Source organism: Hylobates moloch, unplaced genomic scaffold (genome assembly GCF_009828535.3).
Source record: "Hylobates moloch isolate HMO894 unplaced genomic scaffold, HMol_V3 SCAFFOLD_8, whole genome shotgun sequence".
Lineage (NCBI taxonomy): Eukaryota > Metazoa > Chordata > Mammalia > Primates > Hylobatidae > Hylobates > Hylobates moloch.
The window spans coordinates 22,086,079-22,113,914 of NW_026652283.1; the positions used below are offsets into that span (position 1 = coordinate 22,086,079).

At 35.7% G+C, this 27,836-nt stretch overlaps 1 protein-coding gene across 3 annotated transcripts in view; it reads right to left on the reverse strand.

Annotated features, from left to right (window-relative positions):
- Nucleotides 1–15,726: 15,726 nt before the first annotated feature.
- SOX5 (SRY-box transcription factor 5) overlaps nt 15,727–27,836 on the reverse strand; it is a 415,087-nt gene continuing 402,977 nt past the window's right edge. For all 3 annotated transcript variants that reach the window (XM_032159826.2, XM_032159831.2, XM_058442055.1), the window contains 4 exons: nt 27,713–27,821; nt 24,582–24,755; nt 18,307–18,523; nt 15,727–16,370 (listed from right to left, as the gene is read on the reverse strand). In XM_032159826.2, coding sequence (XP_032015717.1) covers nt 16,067–16,370; nt 18,307–18,523; nt 24,582–24,755; nt 27,713–27,821 — 804 coding nt within the window. In that variant the 3' untranslated portion in view covers nt 15,727–16,066. The remainder of the gene's footprint in view (nt 16,371–18,306; nt 18,524–24,581; nt 24,756–27,712; nt 27,822–27,836) is intronic.

Here is a 27,836-nt window from a genome sequence, read left to right on the forward strand (position 1 = left end):
GTGGAGGCAGGGAATTGCAACTCAGAAATACATTGCTACTTGGCTGCCTCTACTTTATTAATTGTACACCTCAAAGGCGAGGTTAATTAAGTCCTGTTGTGGGGTTTGAGGGCTGGAATTTAATTTTTGGAGTTTTATTTAATGTCCGGAGTGGATTGGGTAATAAAATGTATATTGAGAATGAGACAGCCTTTTGACCTTTTAGGGTCTAGGGCTACAAAGTGTCTCAGGGTTGCTGCCAAATGAGCTATGAACTGGGCTGGGTTTTTTATTTGATGAAAAAGAGCCTAAACGCTAACTGATTTAGATAAAGAAAAAGAAGCATTAACCTTGATTATGCCTTTAGCTCCAGCCACCTTTTTAAGAGGAAATGGCTGGGCAGGTGGGGGAGGGCTAGTCGTGGAACGAAACTGTAAGCCGGACAGGGTGGGAGGAGGGTCATACGCCCCCCAGAAAAGCAGTACTTGCCGCTAAGGGTAAAGGACAAAGGCAGGCATCCCTGCGTGGTCAGACACCTCTGAAATGTGCATGAATAACCAGGCAGGCATCCCCAGGTGATTAAACACCAAGGGAAGACTGTCTTCCCAAGTCTGTGACTGGCGCCGGAGTTTTGAGTTCACGTATAAAATGCATCTCCTTTGTCTCCACCAGAAAAGGAAAGGGACTGAAATTAAGGGAGAGATTGAAGTGTGGCACCAAGATTGAAAGGAGAAAGAGGTTGAGGGATAGTGAGAGAGGTTGGAGAAGAGAGTAAAAAAAAGGCTGCTTACCCGATTTAAAATTGGTGAGATGTTCCTTGGGCTGGTCGGTCTGAGGACCCGAGGTCGTAGGTGGATCTTTCTCATGGAACAAAGAGCAGGACAGGGGATTGATCTCCCAAGGGAGGTCCCCCAATCCCAGGGCACCAAATTTCACTCGTGTCCATGTGAAGAGACCACCAAACAGGCTTTGCGTGAGCAATAAAGCTTTTTAATCACCTGGGTGCAGGCAGGCTGAGTCTGAAAAGAGAGTTAGGAAGGGAGATGGGGTATGGCCATTTTAAAAGATTCGTGTAGGTAAAGGAAAATTACAGCCAAAGGGGGGTTTTCTGGTGGGCAGGAGTGGGGGTCACAAGGTGCTCAGTGGGGGAGCTTTTTGAGCCAGGATGAGCCAGGAGAAGGAATTTCACAAGGTAATGTCATCAGTTAAGGCAAGGACTGGCCATTTTCACTTCTTTTGTGGTGGAATGTCATCAGTTAAGGCAGGAACAAGCCGTTTAAATATCACTTCTTTTGTGATTCTTCAGTTACTTCAGGCCATCTGGATGTATACGTGCAGGTCACAGGGGATGTGATGGCTTAGCTTGGGCTCAGAGACCTGACATTCAATACTATTTATGATTAATTCTAAGATGCACAATTTTTTTTAGATTTTTAACATCCTTGGAATCAAGATGCATCTTGCAATCAATGTGACAAGAAATTATCAAATTTTAGTTAAACTGGTGACTTTTTTTTACTTTCTAAATGTCTGTGGATTAATAGTATGCTGTATAGAGGATGGCTGGAGTCTCAGAGTTAATGAAGATGTATGTGTTGCTACTTCTTCCCGAATGTGCCTTTCAGTCAAATCTTTACCTGTGAATTACAGATTTTGCCTGTGAATAAGGAAAGGGAGCCCTCATTTAATAAGCCACATAATTCTCCTCCAACATCTCATGTTCCATAAGATTCATGCATACCACAGTTTTGCTCATTTCCCTGCTCACCTGGATTACTTCTTCAACCTCCTTGCTCATCTCTCTTCAGTGAAACCAAAGATAGGGCCATATAATTCTGCAGCTTAAAAAACAATCATGCCCTAATGGTAGACTAGAGCTGGGGGTTGAGAGAAATGAAGATTGGTTGCTAGTGGGTGCAGATGTCTTTTGGGTATGATAAAAATGCTACAAAATTGACTGTGGAGATGATAGTACAACTCTGTGAATATGATAAAAACTATTTAATGAAAACTTTAAATGGGTGAATTTCATGGTATGTGAATTATGTCTCGATAAAGCTATTATACATTTAGTCTTAAACAGTTATTATTTCCTATCTCTTAATATTTTCTGGATAAAATACAGATTTTTGATGATGTTCTTCTAAGAGAAGGAAATTAAAGTACCGGTTAAGAGCTCAGTGGCTGGGGGTGGGGAAGCAAGATGGCCAAATAAAAGCCTCCACTGATCATCCTCCCCACAGGAAGGATGATTTATTCTGCTGCTCCTCAGTTGACATATTTCTAGAACCCTCACTGTTCTTCCTATATATGTTCCTTGTTTTGTTTTCCCTTTCAAGTATGAAACTGCAAATGGAAGTTTCCCCCAGAATATTGTTATGATGTCCTTATATAAACAATTTAAAAATGGCTTTTAGTTCACTAAAAATTACTATATAAATTTTAGAGAAATCGTGATCATCTCTGTATGCAATTCTTTAATATAATCTGATAGTAATTTATAGAATAGGGTATCCTAGCTTTATACCTTTTAGAGAAGATACAAAAAGGAATTTGGCATTTTTATTTTTAATCATTTCCTTCAGGCATTTCTTCTTTTTGTGCTTTCATCTTTTTCCTTTCAACTCTTAAATTATGGTTAGTTCATGTATCATTTACATATATAACTTATAGTAGATATTTTTTGTTTTTCCTTGTGAAGATTCCCTGATGTTCTTAAGCTTTGATACTATACTCTCAAATTTATGGTTGTGGAGTATAAATTAGATTGTTTGCATATCAGAGTAGTTTTGTTGTATTCTTAACCTCATTCAAGAAGACTCAGTTGTAAAAGAAAGTAATCTGGTTGATTGCTAACATTTTACAAAATTTACAAAAGCAATTACCTAAACAATGCCCTCGGTAGCATTATTTTAAAATTCAATAAAAAGGCTATAATAAAAAAAATCGGTGATAATTTTTCCATAACCTTATCTATTCCTAGAAACTTAACTACTATCATCTTATGAGTGAAATCTTCCTAAAGTACTCTAAGTGACTATGGCTTCCATGCTAAATAATTGCTCAATAATAAATAAATAATTGTTCAATAAATATTATCAATTCTATTAATCTTTTCAAAGAATCATTTTTATAGACTTGTTCCTATGCTCCATCATTCATTTTGTCTTTCAGTGATTTATGCCCTTATATTTATTATTGCTTTTTTTTCTAATTTCCTTAGGTTTTATTATTTCCTCTGGCTTCTTGAAATGGAAACTTTAGTCATTTTCCTTATTTCCTCTTTTATAATTTACTTCTTTAAGACCATGCACTTCCTTTAAGCACTGATTTAGATACATTGTATGTTTTGATAGGTCTTATCTTCATTCTAGTTTAGTGAAAATTTTCTAATCATTCTGATTTTTTATTTATGATACTATTTAATATCCATATAGTTGCAATTTTTAAAGTTATATATATTAATTGTATATTTTTCATTCAATTCCATTGTGGTCAGAGAATATACTATGAACAATTTCTTTATGGTGCAGACTCTTGTCAATTTTGGCATATGTTCCACAGGCACTTGAAAAGAATTTTGTTTTGTTTTGTTTTGAGACTGAGTCTTGCTCTTTTTGCCCAGGCTGGAGTGCAATGGTGTGATCTCAGCTCACTGCAACCTCTGCCTCTTGGGTTCAAGCGATTCTTCTGCCTCAGCCTCCTGAGTAGCTAGCTGGGCACTCACCATGACACTCAGCTAATTTTTCATATTTTTTAGTAAAGATGGGGTTTCACCATGTTAGCCAGGCTTGTCTGGAACTCCTGACCTCAGGTGATCGACCTGCCTTGGCCTCCCAAAGTGCTGGGATTACAGGGGTGAGCCACCACACCCGGCCAGCACTTGAAAAGAATTTTAATTCTATCATTGTTGCAATCTGCATTCCATATATGTCAAGCAGCTCATGTTTGTTAATTGCATTGTTCAGATCTTCTATATTGTCACTAATTATCTTTCAGCTTGTTCTAGCAGCAGTTGAATGAACTGTGTTAAAGCCTTCTGTTATGCTGGTGGAGTTGTGTATTTTTTTATTCACTTCTGTTGATTTTATTTGTTTTATACCATTTGCAGTTTTAATATTTAGTATATGTAGACTTTTAAAATTCTCATATCTTCCTATTGGATTGAATATTTTATCATTGTGAAATACATTCATTTATCTTTGGTAATAATTCTATCTCCTATAGTCTGATATTACTATAGCTACAGTAGCTTTTCTTCATTAATGTTTGCATAATATAGCTTCTTCCATGCTTTTACTTCCAATTATTTTGGTATATATATATATACCAAATATATATATATATATTTTTTTTTTTTTTCCCTAATTTTTTTGTAAAGGCGGAGTCTCATTATGTTGCCCAGACTTGTCTTGAACTGCTGGGCTCAAGTGATCCTCTCACCTTGGCCTCCCAAAATGTTGAGATTACAAGCATAAGCAACCACACCTGGCCCCTGGGTTCTGGGTTACAGTTCTTGTGGTAGCATATAGGTTTTTTTTGTGTTGTTTTTTTTTTTTTAATTGTATTCACTCTGACAACTTAGACTTCCTTTAGATCAAAATTATTTACTTATTTTTTTCACTTCTGTGAATAAGTGAGTTGTACATTCTTTTTCACCATTCTGTTTTTGATTAGAGATCACAGCATGCATCACTGACTTCCTGATATTGCTAGAAATTTAGAATCTTTTAAATCCATTTAACCTTTTTCTCTTTCCATTATTATTATCATGTATTTACTTCTACATTTATTTAAAAATTGAGAAGGCATTGTGTACAGGTTCACCTCATTTATATTAACACATATGTTACCATTTTCAATTCTCTTTATTTATAGCTTCAGTTCCATTTTTCATGTAGAATCATTCCCTTCAGCTTGAAGAAATTTCTTTGGTATTTCTTTTAGTCAGATGAATCCTCCAAGCTTATTTGTCTGAAAATATCTTTATTTCAACTTCATTGTGATAGAATAGTTTTTGTTGTGTTTAGAATACTAGTCAGACACATTTTCTTGTAGCACTATAAAATTGTGATTTCATTGTTTCTTGATTCAATTGTTTCTATTGAGAAATCAGCTGTCGATCTTATGGTCACTTTTCTGAAGATAACATGTTCTTTCCCCTGGTTACTTTAAAAAATTTATCTTTATCTTTGGTTTCCAATGGTTTCACTATAATGTTATATGTGGGGTTTTTGTTTGTTTATACTGCTTGGATTACTTGAGCTTCTTGAATCTGTAGAATATCTTTGATCAGTTTTGAAAAATTCTCAACAATCACCAGTTAAAGTACTTCTTGTGATAAATATGTATATTTAAAAATTAAACTGTTTTACTTTTCACTAATCTTGTGCTTTTCCATTTCAATCTGATTATTTATAATTTCATCTTTTTATCTATTTCTATGATTTTCATCAATTTTCTTGTATATATTAGGTATAGTTGTGTTAAAGTCTTTATTTGCTAACATCAATATCAGTATCATTTGTATATCTGCTTCCAATGTTTGCTTTTCCCTTGATTTTTAAAAATATAAATACATAATTTATTTTTAAAAAATACATTTTATATAAAATAAAATACCTTTTCAGGCATTTTTATGTATTTTTTTAAAAAACTGATTCCTAAGCATTTTATGTAAACTTAACTACAAAGGACCCCTAGATTTTTTTTTTTTTTTTTTTTTGAGACGGAGTCTCGCTCTGTCCCCCAGGCTGGAGTGCAGTGGCGCGATCTCGGCTCACTGCAAGCTCCGCCTCCTGGGTTCCGCCATTCTCCTGCCTCAGTCTCCCGAGTAGCTGGGACTACAGGCGCCCGCCACCACGCCCGGCTAATTTTTTGTATTTTTAGTAGAGACAGGGTTTCACCGTGTTAGCCAGGATGGTCTCGATCTCCTGACCTTGTGATCCGCCCGCCTCGGCCTCCCAAAGTGCTGGGATTACAGGCTTGAGCCACCACGCCCGGCCGGACCCCTAGATTTAATCTTTCATCAGAGTGGAGTTTCTAACTGCACATTCTTATCTAATAAGACTAGGGCAAAGAGCTGATCACTTTAATCTTATCAGGGATTTAGCTGTGTTGAGGCTGATTGGCAGTTTGGTAGTACTCAGGCTTCCTTTATTTTGTCTCAGGACATGATTTTCCCAAGATTTGCTTGTGAACATGGTATTTGTCTCCTTAACCATGAAAGACTACAGGGAATTCAGATCTGCTCTTCCAATATTCCCAGCCCAACTGTCTAGTATCCTTACTCCTTCAAGATGAAATCTGGCAAATATCAAGAGACACACTAGCTATATGCTTGAGGTGGGTCCTCTATTTTTGTTTTGTCTTTGTTTTTGAAGCAGTAAATGATTTCAGTCAGTCTTTTAGAAGCTTTGTCATACACTACCAGCAGCATTCCACAAAGCCCTACAACTCATCAAATATGTCATCAGTCAAACTAGTCTTGCATTTCAGGTCCTCAAGATTCCAATTTGTCACTTTAGAGCTACACAACTGCTTTGCTGGTTTGCTTTCTACCAGCAGTTGCCAAGGCTTTTATAGCAACACCCAGAATTTGCTTATGCCTTCACTAAATACAAATGGCTAGCAATCATCAGTTTCACTTTGGATGGATTCTTGCTTATCTGGAACTATGGTTCATCTAGCTCTCATTTCTTCCAAAGCTTTTTAATGCTTTTAAAACACAATTTTTGTAATTTTCCAGCTTTTTCTCTTTCCTAGTAGGAGGTTGGCCATTTGCCACCTACTACATACTATTTGGAAGCAGAAGTCTCAGTAAATATTAAAATGATTCTTGTTTTCATTTGAAATCCTGTATCACTTAGTTTCTGGTTCATTAATCGTATCTTATATTGTTGTGTTGCTTAATGTGTGTTGGTCTTATTTCCTTGCATATTATGAACTTTGAGGGAAGGATTATTGTTTTGTATCTTGTATAGACCTGTCATTATACTACACATAGCATAATTAAAACTCAATTTGAAACACTTGGTAGTTTAAAAATCTAGACTGGTGACATGCTATTCATCATAATCACAATTCTTCCAGCTTTATCCTTGTAAATTCTTGTTTAATCATATATCCCGTTATCTATCCATATGTATACTATCTCTCTCTGACCCCTTGCAAATTGTCTTTATTAAACTCTCCATCAAGGACTGATAAACATACATAAAACAAACCTACAGCTTTTGTATATCTATTTACCAAAAATAGATGGGTATTTGAATTGTTTTCTTATCCTTTAAATGTGAAATCCATCTGAGAATTTATGGCAATGAAAGGCTTATTTCTCATTATAAAGTTGCATGCTTCTTTCAATAAGCAATACAAATTGTCTAATTCATGAAGTTTCTTATTTACTCTAACTGCTATGAAAATAAGAGCTTGATTGGAGTTGTTCTCTTCAGTCAGTGTATATATACACTATGTGCAGATATTTGTGTAAACACACGTGTGCATGTATGTATATACATTACACACATGTGTATGTTTGTCTAGTGTGTGGATTGCTGTATGATTCCTTATTTCTTACTGTTTATCTTTTTCCTCTTTATTTGTGCTGTGTTAACTGTGTATTTATTGTAAGTCACACCAAATTTTGAAAATGGATAAATGAGCCTAGGAATTGACATAAGCTAATACAATGACCTAAGGTACCAGTGACTCATCAACTTTGGCAAGAATTAGGCTTTTGATTGTCAGATGGACCAGGTTAACAGCATTCATGTAATATTTGCCAAATATTGAATCATTAAGACAAGAGAAAGACAAACCACAAAATCTCTTAAGGTTCTTTTTTCTTACCATTCATTTGCCCTGACTTGCATTTTTTATTTATAAAAATGTCTAAATATCTTTCCACGATTCAAAGTCAGCCTTTATATGCTTAAAATTTGTGTGAAAAGTATAAAATTCAGAAAGCTTTCTTAGTTTGTTGACATGAACTTTGGGAATCTTGAAGTATTTGAAAAAATTAAGTGATCTTTTAAAGTTTTTACTATGACAATAAAAGACAAAGGTGTATCTCCAGCAGAGGATTTTATAAGCAAGAGGTTAAGACATAAGTGACATAATAGGCTATAATATCGAAACTTATAGATCTGTGGGATTAGTGGGTTAGGAAGAAATTGATAACTCTTTAATGAGTACAATCTAAAATTTTCTCTTTGAAATCTATAGTTAAATGCTATTGTTCCCAAATTGTATACCACCAGAAATTTCAATCTGTTTTCCAGATGTTAAAAAATATCTGTCCAGGAGTTCAAGACCAGCCTGGCTGGTCCATCCCAGCTACCTGGGAGGCTGAGGCACAAGAATTGCTTGAATCCGGGAGGTGGAGACCGCAGTGAGCCTAAATCACACCACTGCACTCCAGCCTAGGCAACAGAGTGAGACTCTTGTCTCAAAAAACAAAACAAAACAAAAAACCCCAAAAATCTTCCCATAGAAAACCAGGTTGTTAATTCTGCTCATGTATGCCTACCCAGTGGAAGACAATGTTGCTAGAAGGATCATTTCCAAATAAAAATGACAATTTGTGTAATTATTTGGGGTCTACTAGTGACTGATTATAGTCCCCAAAAGAAATTTAAGACTAAAGAAACTTAGGTTCATACAACCACAATTTTAAATTTGTACTCTACACAATTGTAGGTTTGAAATACAAGGCAAAAAGAATCCTTACTGAGGGCCAATGCTGGAGTAAGTTGAATACAGTCAGCCTTTGGTGTAAATAATTGTCTAAATATGTTCTATGGGTCCCCCTACCTTCTTGCAGGATCACGTGAATTTAGAAAAAAGTTATCACAGCAGTAATTTTTATAAACAAAAGACTTTATTTCAAATATATTTTACAGTTTGTGTGTAATTAGGATTGCTTTCCAGATTGTGAAATTTAAGAATAAATTGAACAAGCAATGTACAAAATAGTGGTGTTTACTTAGGCCTACTGAATTCCTACAATTGTTCTTGTAGCTTTTTTTTTTTTCTTTTTAAATTGTATCAGTGGAGACATCAATGATAACATAAATTTTATCCTCTTGGTTATATTTTGAATAGCCACAAAGTACCATTCCATTCCATATTTGTTTGCATCTTTAGAAACTGGCAATAAGGGGAGTAAAAGCTCATGTATCTGGACCTAATTGAAAAATAATATATTGTTAACAGAGCTAAACCAATTCATTCTTTGTGGTAAAAATAGTTTGCTAAGCAAATTGGTAGAATAACTAAAATTGTAGGACAGATGTTTAGCCTCCTTAAGAAAACATACTATTTTAGAGAACTTTTAGCAATACTATTGCATACACTTTACATACTAATTACAATGCTTACTTATAAAACAGGTCTTCTCAGCTAGCTATTAGATTGCTTTAGAAACTCAAGAAAATAGATTGGATTTTTTTCATAAACATTCTTTAAATCAGACATTGAACTAATTCATGCTTACCTTCACCTCCATTGTTATAACTGAGGTTTCAGTGATGATGTGAAGTTATAGAGATGACTTCAGAACTTTTAAATTTGGTAAGAATGACAGTATACTGATTTTAAAAACACATACGTGAACTTCAAACACCAGCAACTAAAATTAGCAAAATTGAGATTTTAAAAAAAAAGGTGTTTTCTTTTCACTATTGCCAGTATTGTTTTTGTTGTTCAAGGCATTGGCAATAGGAAAATAATCTATTATTATATGCTAGTTGTAAATATTACATAAGAAACTAAAAAACCAAGAAAAGAATGTTTCCAAGTAAACTTTATTTGGTAGAAGAAAGAGGGTGGTGGTTGGGGCTTTCCACCTTGGTGAGCCAAGTTTCCTAAACAAGCAAGATTTTCCCCATCCACATAATACTTAGCATATCCTGGTAATGTTATTTCCTGAAGAAACGTAGGGTGAGATCATGACCAATGTAGCCATAGGTGGTCTATTATAAACGCTGTACAGAATGTTTACTTCTCAACTCCTACAATGGATATTTTCCTTTCAAAGAACCTCAATTTGTTTTGCAAATATTAAGTGGGTTGTAGTTTTCTATGTTTGTTATATTTTTAGTGTTCCACTTGCCTGGAGTCTCTGAAGTCTACTGCTTTGCCACGATGGGCAACGTAAGACAGGGAAACAAGGAGTGGCAACGTGGTTCTGATGGACCAAATGCCCTCCAAACAATAGAGGGATTGGGAGCTCCTTAAAACCTCAAACCCTTGCCTACTTACTGACCTGTTTCAAGGTTTTCTCAGAGGCCTAAAGAGAAAGTATGGTAGGTAATAGGAGCTGCAGAATTTGACATGCAAAGAAAAGGTAGGCAGAGGAAGAGAAAAATATCCCCACCTCCTGGTTGTTTTGGAACATCAGAGTATGCAGAATTATTTAGAGTTGTTAAATAGCAAAAGCTTTGTTCTATCCCCAGAGATTCTGATTCACTACACCTGGGGTTGGGCCCAGGAATCTACATTTTTCACTGCTAATTCTGAAGTAGGTGGTCCGTGGACCAGATTTTGTAAAACACTTCTGTTAAGGGATACAGTGGGCAGTGTTTCTAGAATAAACCCTTTTATATACTTGTATTCATTTGAACCAAATATTACCTGACCCATTGTCTTGATGCCTATTTAAAAAACCTACCCACCCACCCAACCAACCAACCAACCAACCAACCAACCAGCCAAACACCCTTATATGAAACTATTACATATAGAACTATTAAGGTAGAAAAACATATTATGGTAGAAGAGACAAGCAAAAATGGCCATTGAAAGGAAAGGAGACTTCTTGTTTTTAACATTCACTAAAAAAGTTTAAGGTAGAACTCAGAGGCTAATGTTAAACAATTCAGAAATATCCATTATTCAAAATGAGATACCAGCGAGGTGAAAATTATTCATAGTTCTTAGTAATTTCATGATCTGAAATTTATAAATCTTCTATACAAACGAAAGGATAAAGCACAATTCTAAAGCATAGAAACCCCCCATCCCCCACCCAAGGATAGTGTCCAGCCAGGGAAAACAACAATATTAAAGGTGCTTTAGACTGTCGGGTTTTCAATTGTGTTGAATCAATTACATGTAAGAACAGTATCTTTTGACAGTATGGTGAAGCTAGATCTGTCTGAGTGAAACGTATTATATCAAGTCCTGACTGTCTTTCTGGGAATGTCCACAGCTAAAAATTAAACCTTTAGTTCTTAAAGTCAACTTCAATAAGAGGGATTGTTTATATTAAAAACAAGATTAAATTTCCATACTTTTGTTCTTTTCATAATAAAACTAATAATTACACCCTCATAACAGTAATTGTGAAAAGAAACACAGTATAATAGGTAAAGAACACATTTGCTGTTTTTATTGGTGCCTTGCATGGCAGTAATACTGAAAAAGGAGAATGCAAAAAAATCAAATAAAATAAACAAAAAACAAAAACGAAAAACAGGTTGGTGGCAACCCACATCTTTTTTTTAAGAGCACATAAACTCCTGTTTTATTTTTATTGTGGCATGAATGATAACATAAACCAAAAACATGAAAATATACAACTTATATTACACTATGTGTTATGAACAAAATATAAATCTATAACTCTATGTTATATTTACATAATTATTTATTATTTTATTAAATTTCAAGTGAGATGGTAGGTTGCACATACTTTGTTTTAAGCTCCAGGCATTTGATTGTCTCTTTTCTATTTTTTTTTTTTCCATTTTTACTTGTAAAATCCAAAATATTAGAAGGACTAAGAGCTTTAGAGCCAGTGGAGCTATATAAATACTGTTTTAGTGAACCAGTGATGGAAACACTGGGGAGGACAGGAATCAATCAGTAGGAAACTCAACACGTCGTCTTCAACCTGGGAAGTTGATAGTTATAGGAAACTTTAAAATTAAATACTGTAAAAGCCTGGCTAAACCAACAGCTATGCCCTACAAGACAAACAGATACCTGAACCACTTTAAGTGGCCTTCATAGTTTTCCTTGCAGACCCCGTAAGTTTTATTTTACTATTAATTTGATAGACAAATATCTTATAAACCTGTTTGTAAATATACAGTTGTTTATTACAATTCAATAATTTACCCATTAGAATGAATGAAAGTGTAATTATTTTTTATGTTTTAAATGTGATATAAGAGGTTTCTTCTGGGAACAGTCACAGCTTCTGGATTAAGAAAATATCTGAAGTTGGACCAAAAAATGGTTAATTTTCTTTAAATGAATCAAGGTAAAATTCTACTCCAGAAATCAAATCTATAAAATAGCTTCACCAAAGAAAACTTTTTTATATTTGTTCTTTATAAGAGGATTTGGTTTTAACAATGATGATTATGTTCTTTGGGAGGGATTTTATACATGGTTAACTCTTAACTGCAGATGCCAAATGAACTTTACAAATGGACTTCACTAATTTAGGTATAAATGTACTGAAGAATAGTTTTATATTTTATCCAATTGTAGTAACTTAATCACTAAGTTATTATTAGTAACTGTAAATGAGTAACTATTTTCTCCAGTAACGTTCTCTTAGATTCATATGAAAACAGGACTATTTTTAAAGAAACTGACTACAACAACTATAAAAACCAGAATTCTGGCAAGATTATTTCTCAGTGTTGGGGCAAGTGTGTGTGTGTGTGTGTGTGTGTGTGTGTGTACACGTGCATGTGAGAGAGAGAAAGGGAAAGAGATAAAGTGTGAACAGATAGATAGGTAAGAAAGCAGAGAGGAAGGAGACTGTTTATGTTTTAGTTTGATCTTTTGATCTTACTCTCATTTTCTTTATCTTTTTTGGTCATTACAGGGCACAGAAAAAGAATACAGGGTTTTAGGATCCTTTACCAAAATTATAAATCAACCAATGCCAAAAAGGCAATGTAGTAACACAGTAAGTTGCTATTCATAGCACCTTTTATCAAGTGACTTCAAAGCACTTTCCACATTAATATAACTATTTTTGCTTTTGTTTTCTTTTGGGGAAAACTAGGGCAAAGAAAATTTGATATCCAGTGAATTAACTGTCAGAACAAGAGAACAGAATGCAGGGCTATGAACTTGCTTTTTGTTTCGGTTCATGCACAGTTTAGTCTCGGACATAAACCTAACTAAAATCAAATTTTGAATTTCAGCAGTTAAAAGTCACCATTAACAATTTTGTTTTCCCCTTCAAATAAACAAAATATAACAAAAAAAAGACCAAACACCAAAGTGTTGTCAATTCACCAATAAGTGTGTTAGAATTGATTTCAGCCACGAATTCCTTCAATGGCATCTACCTGGAGCTAAAACAAAGTATTCTTGTAGCCCAAACTCATGAAATGAAAACAAAGCATCTTTTATAACATGGTGTAAAGTAAGTATCCAGCAAACGTGAGAGGTGAACCCACATAAATCGGAAGGAATTTGTTAACAAAGACAGAGAACAAATTTTTTAAAAATCTGTTTTCACATTGTACATAAAAATGATATAAAAACAAGTGTCTATTTTTTCCTTATCCAGAGTGCTTAAAAACAAAACAAACAAAAACAAAAAAAAATTGGCTCTAGATGACTGTGGCAATTAAATAACTAAAATGAGTGATGAGAGCATAAGTTAATTAAGATTGAACATGACCCTCCTATTAATTCACTCCTTTGTTTTAAACATCAGAACTGATATTGTCGGGGCCAAAATTCTTAAAAAAGAGAAAACTTATGGAAGGAGAAGTAAAATTGTGGGTAAATGTGTGTGTGTGTGTGTGTGTGTGTGTGTATGTGTATGTGTGTGTATATATATGTATATACATACATATATGAGTTGGAGATGGAAATTTGTTTTAAATATCTAACAGCTTATTGGCTGCACTTCCAAATCAGAGCAGAATAAAATAGAAAGGGAGAAATAAAATAAATTATACATAACTTACTAATCTGGGAACAGCTGACCATTATTATTATTATTACTATTATTATTATTATTTTATCATCATCATCATTATTACAACACTAGCAAAAAGAGGCAGTTCAAATGAAAATAAAGTCATCAAAAACAAACAGAAAAACAAACAAAATGAAATATCTGACATGCAGGATATGATCAGCTCCTCCAAGCAAAACCCCAGAGCAAGTCTTCTGAGAGAGAGAAAAATAAAAGGGATTCTTTTATTTATATGTAAAAATCCAACTTTAGGGTGGTGTTTCGGGGCGTGAGATAGGAAAATGATGACTGGAGTGAAAACTATAGCACATCAAGCTACCAGTTGCAGTATTTACTATCTGATACTTCAATACAAATAATGGCAATTGACTTGAAATGATTTTGCATTTATTTGTACAGGCCCTACAACTGCCTTGGCATTTGGCTGGCAAAATCTACATAAGCAGTCCCATCACATTCAGTTGTTGCTCTTCACAAATACTCTGCTTGAACCAAAGTTGGACTTCAGTGGATTCATCTGACAGCAAGGGAAGAGCAGTGGCAAGGATCCCTGGGTGCAGCCAGGCTCCATTTTGTTGGGCTGCAATGACTTTTTAAATTAAATCCTACTTTTTATGACATGAACTACACATGGCCCACACTTCTGAAATGCTAAAGGCCTCCACCTCATTTCATGGAGGGGTGAAAAATACCTTATAAAATCATCAGTTTCATTTCCTGATCGGGAAAGGATGGAATGTGGAAGAAATAAGCTAATTCTATTTGTCTGAAAAATGGCCAAATATATCCAATGAAAACAAACAATGATTGTTTTGCTCGAAATATCAACAGGAAAAACAAAAATCACTAAGTAACAAACGTTAATGGAACCAACTGACCAGGGAGAAAGAACATCTGGGAGCAGTTTGCTAGTAGCTTCCATGTTATACATGCACACCTCTATTACACAGGGCCACCTGATCCATCCAATAATCATCGTATTAGACATTTAAAAATATAATTTCTGAGCCCTATACTTGGTTAAGTTGTCATTTGAAGTGCAAAGTCAAGGTCAAGATTATGTCTAGACCAGTCACTTGGGAGGATGTGGGATTTCATCCCCAGATGTGGGTTTAACTCACAATGGTCCAACGTTATTCCTATTAGTACCATAATCACACACATACATACACACAAAAATCCAAGATCAGAAAATATTTTTCTCTAAATTTCTTATGTCTCTCTCTCTCTTTTCACCTGAGAACAGCACCTACAGTTTCCATTAAAAAAAAAGTCAAATCTCACCAGCTGCTGGTATTTCAGGTTTTTCAAGGGATTGTCTAAGATTTAACACTGTCCTAACTTAAGAAGGAAAAGGAAAAAGTAAAGGGTAAAAATGAACTTGGTCAACACTTCAGTACAAATTTGGCACTTGCTCAAAGATGTAGTGTGGTGTGCAATAGATAAAGTCCTCTAAAGAAAATAATTGCTTATTTCGTGGTGGATAGCAAGGAAGTTAAAAACAGGCTCTATTTCCCTCTTCCCCCTCATGCACAGACTTCCATCTTTAATGTGTAGAGATGGAGAAGGTGGAGAGAAGTAAAGAGAAATTCATTTTTCTTTTTTTTCTGTCAGGTGCATTACAAAGAAAAAAAAAATGAAAGGAAAGAAAAAGAAAAGGAAAAAACCCAGAAACCCCCAAAAAAACAAAACAAAACTTATTTCTTTTTAAAAATTGTAGCACAAAACAACAAAACACATTCACAAGCCACTTGTTGGCACTGTGTACCTGAGTGAGAATTTCTAGAACATTGTAGAACAAACAGCCATAAAGTTTATTTAAAAAAAAAAAAAAGTTGACGGGTAAGACTTCAGTGCTTGGATGTAGCAGCTGAATTACTGGCATTATTTTACCCATAGCTTATTTCAATCTCTTGTTGTTGATATTGTTGTTTGCTTGTTGTATTTTTTTTTTTCTTTCCAAGCCTTTTGAGGCTGAGGTCTATTAGTCAGCTGATGTCCCAACTATTTAAGACTAACAGTTAAAGTAACAGTCAGTGTATGAGAAAGTTAATGTGCTTGGCCACTGGTAAGGATGAACCAGTTAGGGCTTCTTTAAGTCCTAAGGTCACAACAATCTTTTGACCCTTATCAGTTGGCTTGTCCTGCAATATGGTTTTCACTGTCACTCCCATAATCTACATCTGGATCATCCTCTTCCTCGTCGTACTCATCATAAATTTCTCCATTGATGTCCTCGGCCTGTATCTCTTCTTTGATATGTGGCTCCTCTCCTTTCACACCGTAAGTGCTCTGGATAACAGGCATCCCAGGCTCTGGGCTGCTAGACACGCTTGAGTGCTCCGAGGGCAGGTGAGGGGAGGGCATTCCAGCCATGGCGATGGCTCCAGGGTACACAACACCGGCAGTGGCGATGGGGATCTGTGCTTGTTGCCTGTCAAGAAAGGAATTTCCAAAAGGACGTCGTGGGTAAGTGAATAGTTAGATGTGGACTTTACTACATAATTAATTTGCTCAGCAATGTCCAATTCTAAGGTACTAATTTTATCTAATTGCCTAACATTTTTCAAACTGTATCCTACTTTGACTTTAATACCTTGTTTTTCTTTTTTTTTTTTTTTTTTTTTTTTTTTTTTTTTGAGATGGAGTTTTGCTCCTGTTGCCCAGGCTGGAGTGCAATGGCATGATCTTGGCTCACTGCAACCTCCCCCTCCAGGGTTCAAGAGATTCTCCTGCCTCAGCCTCCCAAGTAGCTGGGATTACAGGTACCTGCCACCACACCTGGCTAGTTTTTGTATTTTTAGTACAGACGGGGTTTCACCATGTTGGCCAGGCTGGTCTCGAACTCCTGACCTCAGGTGATCCACCTGCCTCGGCCTCCCAAAGTGTTGGGATTACAGGCGTGAGCCACCGCGCCAGGCCTAATACCTTACTTTTATGTAGTGCTTTATAGAGTACAAGACATTTATATGTGTTGTCCATCTTATTCTTAATCCTGTTTTGTTACTACTGTTTTATTAAAAAACTGACATGCAGACAGATGAAGCAGAAGAACCCCGGTCCTTAATTCCAAGTTCATTTTTCCTTCACTATAACATGCAGAAATAGTATTTTTCCCTAGAATTAAATCTAAAGATAATTAAATTTTAATGGGAAAATCCTAAAGCATTAGAGTTCTCAAAATAAAACTTTACTGCCCAGAACACACCAGAGCTGAACAAATTCACACTGTCCACTGAGTCTCTGAAACAGTTTTGGCCTCGTAGTGGTAGGAAGCAGGAGCAGCTTCATGGATGTACAAACTGTGCAGCTGCACTAGGGTCCCAAACTTGGTTTAAAGTTGTGCTGCCACAGACTTGAAATTCTTAATAACTTTTTAACAAGAGACCCTGTCTCCTCATTTTTGCACCTGGTCCTATAAATAATGTAGGTGGTCCTATTGGAAGGGATGAATAGATGATGTGCATTTATGCTTGTTTTTATTCATTCATAGGTTTACTATTTGCCCAAGAACTGTTGGGCTTTCTGTTTAGCTTTGTGAGCAGTCATGTGCTTGCATATGAATCACAGATCCCCGGACAGAGCATGCAGCCTTTTCCAAGGAACTGGAGGGGACAGAGCAGATTTGAAAAGGTTTTATGAGTTCTTCTCTGCCCATATTTAGAATAATATTTATTATTCTAAGAAGCTCTTAGAAACTAACTTCTGTTTCAAATATGAACAACTTTATTTTTGGTTTTTGAGAGAATTCTATAGAAGCAATGCATTTCTGTAGCACATCTACAACACTGTCAACAACCTTGCCACGGGAGCATAGTAAAACATCTCAGAGCTGCGTTCTCAATTCAGAATGAAACCTCCTGTTCACAGCCTTGTTATGCCCTAAATATAATCCCTAGCTTGTGTGATCCACAAAGGCCACACATGTACCTTGATAGCTCACTAACCTCTCTATATTTAGAAATAAGTATTTTTTCTTTTGAATTGATTTTTATTTTGTATTGTCTCAACAAAGTTGTTAGTTTTAGAATTTATCATGGTGAAGCTTAGGAAGTAATGCAAACCAATGAAGAAAAGAACCAGTTATACTTCTAAGTTTTTAATAGAAAACTTCAAAATCGTTTACTTGTAGATATCTTGTTTTTAAACCAGTTGTTAACAAATCTCATGGTAGAGCTAGGAACTTGCAGTGGATTCATATGGACATATTTTTCAAGATCATGTGGGAGACTATTTGTCTCTGAAAACACTGTGAGCTCAGATTCTTTCTTTTTCAAAATGCCTCTTTGCAACTGAACAAATAGGTTTCACATCCCATTAAGTATAACAGGAAGTTTGCCCCATGAGAAAAATGACTAAAAGGTCCATACCCAACATTGAAGTACTGCCGCATTTCCTGCCGCCTGTTGCGCATGATTGCCTTGTATTCACCAATGCGCAGCTTTTTGCCATCCACCAGGCAGGTGCGCTTTGGCCTGGGCTTGTACTTATAGTCAGGGTACTTCTCCAGGTGCTGCTTGCTGAGACGGGCTTGCTCCTCATAATATGGCTGTTTCTCTAGGTTTGTCATAGCTTTCCAGCGAGATCCTATGAAGAAAGGAGGTTAGGATTCCAATTTGCACAGCTTCTAAGCATTCCAGAAAGTGATATGGCTGAGAACAAGAAAATCTAGAGTAGAGATGTTAGCCAAAACCCAGAAATACATAAACCTGTTTTTGATTAGTGAGATCCCACAAGAACAGAGGTGGTGGTGGTTTTGTACCTAAAGATATAAACACCGGGCAGTATTTTTTTTTTTTTTCTGGTTTGCATTCTAGCCAAACTTTTGTATTATGTCCCTTAAAGCTCATAGACAATTTAATGGATATATTTCTCATTTCTACATTAGATCATGATATAATTCACATGTGAACAGAAAAGTTACATGATATGTTATCACGCGTTTTGAATCTGAGACTAATTATCTAGTTATTGCATATTTTTATGTGGGAGATGTTTTTTACTACAGAAGTTCTCAACATATATCATGTAGTCTCATCCTCCCCAAAATGTTTAAGTATTTTACGCTTACAGGAATGGTAGTAATTAAAAATTCATTTTATTAAAAATTTAATTATAATTAAAATTATAATATTAATAAACATGGAGTGGGTAACTACTATGTGCCAGATACTGTGTTAAAACCTTGACATATGTTATCTTCTTCTTACCTTTCACCTCAATCTTATAAAATAGACAGCATTTCTATCTATTTTCATAGATGAGAAAATTGAGATTCAAATAGATGAACTAACTTAGCCAGGGTCATAATTATTGAAGTGCAGATCTGTGACTCAAACTCAGATTTGATATAACTTAAATTGTGCTGTAATGTATGTCCTTTCCTATATATGGCCACCTACTATATAAAATACAGCAGAGGTCACAATTACTGTAAATGTGTATTATGATTTTCTCTTAATAAATCAATTTCAATAACATACAAAGATGCCACTTCCCATGATACAGTCTGCATTAGTAATAATAACCCAAACTGTTTTGCCCCTTTCTTTTCACTATTAATTTTGGTGTGAATTTAGTTGGGATTAAAGAAGACAAGTTTGAAGCTTAAATAAAAATAGTTTATGCTAATTCACATTTTAAATATGGTTTAAAACTTGGATTCTGTCAGTATGGCTATGTGTAATAGAAGTAGTAGTAATAGTGTTTTTTTTTTTTAATAGAGATTTAAAAATCTATTTGCAGATGAAGTGTGTTTATTTGCAAATAGTCATGTCAACTCAACGCGAATGCACCAAGACCGAAAAACTGGAACTGGGATATCCCTACCAAATGGCCTTATACCTGCCTTCAAATGTCATGTAAGTAAGATCTTAGAAGCTTTTGAATGAGTTCATTACTCACCCGTAACTCCATATCTTAAATGCAAATAGCTCACTGTTGAATAGTTCTTCCTTACACATGTAGAGAGTTCCTCAATATGGGCTGTTACATTTATTAAATTAAAGCATGCAGTGAAAGAGGCAATATCTCTTCCCTTAGAAATGTTTCCATTGGAAGAGATATTGTATTGCATGGGTGTAAATATAGATTTTTCCAAATCTAGAAAGCCAATGTGAATTTATTCTATTTACAATATAAACTCAGGTTACAGTTCAAATAATAGAGTTTCTTTTTCTATTCCTTTCGTAAACTTCTGTTTAAATAGCATCATCCAACATTAAGTTGGCTGCTCAAGCCATATCATTTGTAGGTACAATCTCAAACTCCTTGTTGGCCCTGCATTATTCTCTGAAGTTACTTGAATACCATTATGTTATTCTCAGGGCCTATATAAACACAGATACGGCTATGATCCTACTGAACTAGAACAACCAAAGTTTTCATGGAGTTTCTTCCAAGCATTTATACCAGTTTTTTGAACTTCAGATCAGGGAGTGGAAAGTGAGCTTACCATAAATAACTCGCAAATAGGAATACACTGAAAAATGGATCAAGGATGGTTGATCTAATATAAAATTTATTAGCTAGCTTTATCCCAAAATTCAAAAACGAAACCAGCATTTTCTTTTTTTTTTTTTTTTTTTTTTTGAGACAGGTGAGTGCAGTAGGTCTACCATGCAACTCTGCCTCCTGGTTCGCCCTTCCCTCAGCCTCACCTGGTGGAAGACACCCCCACCACCGGAGACGGGGTTTCACCGTGTTAGCCAGGATGGTTTCAATCTCCTGACCTCGTGATCCGCCCATCTCGGCCTCCCAAAGTGCTGGGATTACAGGTGTGAGCCACCACTCCCAGCCAAGCATTTTCAATTAGAAGGGGAAGTGCCAAAGATTCTTCCCTAAGTTTAAATGATCTATACGCCAAAAGGCTTTGGCCTCTCAAAGGAAAGAAAATGTTTATGCTTTGAAGTAATCTGCCTTGGAATGCAAGGGCTGTTTGTATATTTCCTACTATGTACATAATGTTGCATTCATTACTAAATATATAGTAGTGAGTGAATAAAGAAAGTTATAGTTCCTGTCTCTTTGGAGCTTATATTTAGTCAGGGAATATACATTAAATATGTAATTACAAAATTTATTATTTTCTTCATAGTTGTGGAAAGTACAGGAAGGTAAGAGAACAGATGATAAGGAGGCAAGATCAGTCCTCTGCAGGTCAGGAAGGCTTTGCTGTAGAAATGACTCCCATGGGGCTCACAAAGAGAAGAGCATCCTATTGAGGAAGAATAGAATAGTGGAGGTCTTTTGGTGGAAAGAGGAATTAGACTCACTTAAGGAAAGCTGGTCTGGCTTAAAAAAAAAAAAAAGAAAATAAGATGCGTGTATGTAAAGAAATGGGATAATAAAAGATGTGTAAATTCTCAGATAAATTGGCTTCCAAATCTGGCATGAACGGGAATTATAAAATAGTTTAACTCTTGATAGTATAATTTCTTTGAGAGTATCACTGAATCCTAAATTACACTTTAAAGTATGGCCATGTAATAATTCCAAGTCTTTTCAAAACTAAGAATTAAGATAGCCTAAGTACTAACTGGGTCAAATGGCTGACTACTATATTTTATGACAGTACAGGGCGGTGTTTGTTTCCATTTGGTGGTAAATCCAGTTTTCATTTTCAAAATAGTAACCTTGAATTAGGTTAACCAACTGACAAGTTTGGTTTTGATTTCAATGGCTTTGCAGGTACTATAACCATTGTATGCAGCTGAGGTGTTAACTAACCCCTGAAACACACTTGATGAGAATGGTAGGAAAGTATTTTGGATAAACACTAAAAAAAAAGAGAAAAAATATCTACTTGATCTGGGCGTTGCTGGCTGCTTACTCTGGACTGATGATGTACTACGGGGAGTTTATTCCCTGCTGCTTTCAAAAGGTTGTCGTTTTAGAATAAAAAAGCAGAGAAGGACAATTGGGTTTTCCTCCTGATGACAAAAGAGGAAGTTTCGATCAAAAGTATTTGATGCTCAAAATAGGGGAAAAAATAAGGTCCAATGATTATTCCTTTCCTTTCTAAATCTGGCAATACACTGAAAGTGAAGAGTTTGAGCTGAGCAACACTGTCATCTCCATGGGGTCTGCAGTGAATTTGCACATTTTACTTCAACTACTGTATATCTAATCGGAAAAAGATGTCCCTCTTCCCCTGATCTAGCGCCAAGCAGTAAAAGGTGATTCCTTATGTTAACAATTTCAGCAGAATGGCTTATTAAAACCAGATTTTAGGGTATTATAAAATGCTTAGAAGCCCTTTAAAATGTCAACTAGGATCCCCAGAGACTACGTAAAATGTCAACCCAGCTCAAGTGCCTGTTTTAAGCAGAATGAATTAGCGGCATGCTGTCGGAGGCTGTTATCCAAAACAATCAGCAAAGAGGAAAACATCAAGCTTTCTTTGTACTTTTGTATGGAATGGGTCATTTAGAATGATCTTGTGGATATTTGAAGATCACTTATTTATTTAAAGCTGTGACTAAATATTGAGGCCCAAAACACCTCAATGTTTTATTTGTTCCTAAATATAAATGCTGTGTCTTTAAAGAATACATTTTCATCAGCAAGACTGAAATTAGGCAGTATTCTCTTTCATGTTGTCTATTATAATATAATCATGTGGTCATTCTAATGTTCTTTCCCTCAAATCAGAAGGGAATTCTCATAGCCAGTCATCTCTTTTCCATGGACACTTTTGCTATATTTCCTCAAATATCATTTCTTATCATCAAAACTGGTATTTCTCTTATAGTTAAGATAGTTTTAATTAATGATTATCACCTTTTCGGTATTCAGACACATGAATTGAATAATGTAAAGACAGTCTTGAAATCTTAGTATTTAACTTGGTTTTTATTCTGACACTTTTGGATTTCTAATTTGGGAATAACTGATATATTAAAACACAAAATATGCTTACATAAAGTATTCTTTTCTAGAGTTTTTCCGAATGAAACTGGTATGTTGTTTTTTAAAGACGGGAAATTTCACATGGAAGGTAGAATATAGTCACAAAAGGGAAAAATAGATCAGAGCTGGTAGAGATGTGAAAAAATGTGTATTTCCTCTTGATCAGTTCAAGTTTTTAATTATGCATGATATATATTTTTACACACAGATTTTCATATTTTCTATGTATACTACTGAAAGCTTTGCACGTTCATGTCTTATTTAGGTGAAAAATGAGACACAATTTTAAGTGGCTAATGGTTTGTTTTGATCCCATTACAAATGCACCTTGTGGACTAGGTGGCATCTATTACCTTTGTTGAGAATATGGGATCACAAAAACATGCGGCCGGGCGTGGTAGCTCACACCTGTAATCCCAGCACTTTGGGAGGCCAAGGTGGGCGGATCACCTGAGGTCAGAAGTTCGAGACCAGCCTGGCCAAAATGGTGAAACCCTCTCTCTGCAAAAATACAAAAGTTAGTCGGGCATGGTGGCCCACTCCTGTCATCCGAGCTACTCAGGAGGCTGAGGCAGAAGAATTGCTTGAACCCGGGAGGTGGAGGTTGCAGTGAGCCGAGATCACACCACTGTACTCCAGCCTGGGCGGTAAAGCGAGACTCCATCTCCAAAACAAAACAAAACCTCATGCCTGTGTTTGCCATTTACAGATGAGCAGTAATGAACCAAAAGTGATACTATCTATCTTTATAAACTCCGTGTAATTCCAAGTGCCTTATGAATTTTAATAAAATTTTAATAATTTTGACAAATTTTGTTACTTATTTGTTAAAGCCAACATTTTCTGATAAAATGTTTCTCTTCTATTTTTGTCACTTAACTCTTAGAAGTCACAGAGTGAATAATCAAAATTTTCTTAGGTTGTCCAGTATCTGGCCATCAGACAGTGATGAATGACAATGACAGTGATAATGATGTCAGATAAGGCACAAAAGCAATGGAATCTTCTTTTTTTCTTTCTCCCCCTGGGACCTGAATTGGTCTATAATAGGTATCTTTATAATTAGCACCCTTTCTCCCCAACCATTTTTTTCTGTGTGCTTCAGTGTCTGTGTGGGTAGAATAAATGTGTACTTTGTTTTCTGTTAAATTGAATGTTGCAATGGCAGAAAAGCATTTAGTATTACTAAAAGTACCTTTAGTACTTAAGGTTACTAAAAGTATAAATGTAAAAATGTACACTCCACATCTTCTTGTGTTCTGAAAATCTAAAACTGATTTTCAATTATAGCACTGGAACAAACATCTTCCCCACCTCCACCCTCACCCCCACAACATGATGAATTCTGCAAATAAAACTCCTTCTGTTACAGAGGATGATGAGAGAGGAAGGAGGCCTTAAGATTAACAATAAGTTGTCTATAGTATGCAAGGGAATGAATACAAATGATCAGTAGCAATATCTAGTGGCTCATGTGAAAGCAACTTTTTTCCTCAGCTTTAGTAAAAATATTTCTAGATTTTTGAAGAAGATAAAGCATTAAAATAATTAGTATGAAGACAAACAGCTAAATGAGCTATAGAAATACGTATATTTCTCAATGGACATAGAATGCTTCCGGATAAGCAGATAACACGACCTGCGTGGCCTCCAAATCCAGGACCCTTCCGCAGAGGCAGAAAACAGAACAGTACCTTTATTCCATATGGCACATAATTCTTAATGGTTTTCTTACCCAATATCTTGCTGATGTTGGAGTTGTGCATGTCAGGAAAGGCTTGAAGGATCTTTCTCCGCTCATCTTTAGCCCACACCATGAAGGCATTCATTGGACGCTTTATGTGGGGTTCATTGCTACCACGCCCTCTGGATTCCCTATAAATTCTTGACTCTGAGACTCCAGCACTTCCTGAAAACAGGAAACATCACTTCGTGTTAGTGTTAAAACTTCTGGCAACTCTTTTCCTTGCATTCCTATTTTTCAGTCTGTTAAGATATCTGAAAAGAAAAAGTACTTCTGATAATGGTACTTCCAGTTCTTAAGACAGATGCTTGTTTATGAAGTTTTTGTGATAAGCCTTGTGGTGGCAAATGTTGTATTTGTATTTTTAACCCATTTCTAATCTGTTTTCTCTTTCTTTCAATGGACTGTTTCACCATTTACTTTCAACAGCTCAAAATAAACTAAACTCCGATATGTGATTTTTGATGCAATTCGGAAAGAGGATAGTCAGATTAAATCAATAGGCATACCAGTAGTGTAGAAACATTAAATAGGTAAAGAAGCACAAATCAATTTGGCAGAATGGATGATTATAGGGGAGGATATATCTTTGCTACTTAAAGACTGTCTGAACATATAGTACCTTATGTTCTCTTTCTCTCTCCGAGGTTACAAAAATAAAAACACCGACCAAATTTTGAGGTTAAAAACAATATAGGTATTTCCCTGTAATATAATTGGCTTCTCTTTGAAATTATATGCTGACAAATGCATGACATATGCTGATACAGCAATGACAGGTCTGCCCCTCAAAATACATGTAAAAATGGTATGGAAAAGAACAAATGAACAGCTACATTCCTCTAGTTTCTTAAGGAGTCTACAGTCACATGTTTAAGATGAGAAAAATAATAATTTCCTTTGAATTTTCCCCCTAATATTTAAAGTTATCCAAAGAGTCCCATGGACAGTTAGTTACATTTCAATAAGTAAGAAAGATTCACCGATGATAAAACACAATTCAAGAGTTAACAACGATAGCTTTGGAAGCTGCATTCACTCCTCCAGCCTTATGTGACTCCTTAGAATGGCTTCAGCAGATTAAATTGCTTCCAAGGTACTTGAGTTTAGGCAAAGAGAAAATGAGAACCAGTAGAACTCTGACAGTAGGTTTTCACTGGTATTATCACAAAATAAGTAGATGTATTTTGATAGTATACAAAAAGTTAAAAATACTTTGGGGACTTGTAGAGACTGTATTATCAACAAAACCACTGCTTTTCTTTTCTTGCTTTGTATTCATTCCACATCTTTTCTTTTTTTTTTAAATTTGAAGACACAGGAATCAAACAAAATTGCCCAAACTTGAAGGGCTCTATAGCAGCACGTTCAAAACATAGCACACCTGTTGGTGAAGTTTCTCAATATTTTTCATTAATAACATGCTCTTTGGTTTAATGAAAAGGGGAAAATATTTCACATACAAGGATGATTGAATTTAGGTAATGACAGCAACGAAAACTTTGATGTTTTAATGCTGATTACTGTGGGTATATTTTATCATGCTAATACAACTTAAAATTTATGAAATGTGTTATTACCAGTAATTGTCTTTTATTGACAAAATAAGTGCAAATATATGGCAACGTCTTCCTAAAATGGGTTTGTAACTAGCAAATGATCATTTGCACATCTGCCTTTTCTTGTTCTTACACCTTACAGCAACATAAGCAATAAAATGAACATTATGTGTCTTCATCAAATCTAAACAAGCTCTTTAAATGTACATAGGCTAGGTTTATCTGAGCTAAGTGAAGTGGAAAAGAGAAGAAAATGTTTGCAACATTAGACCCAGAAAAATGCAAATTGAATCTAATTGAATAAAATTCAGTTTTGATAGAATTACGTGTTTCAACGTTCAGGTTTGTTTAGTCCCTTGATTAGTATAGACCTGGTCTTAAAAGTAGAATTGGCCCAAGGCACAGAGTAAACAGCTGTGTATACTGGAGGCTTCAAGGGGACCCCCTCTCAAAGTATGCATCTCACTGGTTTGCCCTTGTGCATTCTTCTCTATATGCAGGGAACTTCCCTGTAGTAGTAACAAAGTTGAGGGCGGTACCACCAAAGGAATGCTTAAAATGCATGGATGCCACCTGCCAGTAGAGAGATGTTCCCGGTCAGGGTATTGTATAAGAAGAACAGCACTTTCTTCTTTTTCCCTCTTTGCTATGCTATTAAAAATCACAGTATCAATTTAATTTGTTGTCACTGTGGATGTTTAGAATGTTCAGAGATGATACAGAAAACAGAAGTCTGAAGGCCTATGAGAAGGGAGCATAAAGCTGTGCAGCTGGATTCTAGTTAGTTAGGTTATAGAGAGTGGGCAGGACACTTGACTATGTAGTACATAGCACTGGGGAGAAGGGTTCCAAAATGTAAGAAACTATCGTGGAAATGTCCTCTGAGCCATGTGTTCTGGTCAGGGCTTGACAAATGGAAACTTAAAAATGAGCCGATAGAAACAAATTTCTGAAAAAGTTTGTTTTGGGTACAAGAAAGAGGGAAGTGAGGCCACATGCAGTAGCTCACGCCTATAAAACTAGCACTTTGGGAGGCTGAGGTGGGAGGATCACTTGAGCCCAGGAGTTTGAGACCAGCCTGGACAACATAGTAAGTCCTCATCTCTAAAAAAAACAAAACAAAACAAAAAACAAACAAAAATTACTGGGCATGTTGGCATGCACCTATAGTCCCAGCTACTTGGGAGGCTAAAGTGGGAGGATCACTTGAGCCTGGGAAGCTAAGCATTTGCGAGCATTTGCTTTAGAATCATGCCATCTCGAATTCAATTCCTGCCTCTGGCACTTAGAGACCTGTGACCTGGGGGAAAATGCTTCAAACCTCCTGAGGCTGAGACTCTTTCTCTGCAATGGGATTTATCCTAGGTTGACTAGGAATTAAATGAGATGATTTATGCAAAGCACTCAGCAGAGTGCTTGGCACATGGGAACTGCTCAGTATATGTGACCTCTTACTGTAATGATCAGGTATGAGGTGGCTGTCTAGTCTATTTTTTAGCAGTTTTAATTAGCACTACATAGACACTTTCTTGCATTATTAGTATATGAACAATTTTCACAAACCGTCAGAATCTCCACTGAGATTGAAATCCATCATTGCATGGCTGAATTTCCCTTCTTCATTCTGTTTAACTGCCAGTTGCTGAGTCAGACTCTCCAGTGTTGTTTTTTCCTTTAAAAAAATTAT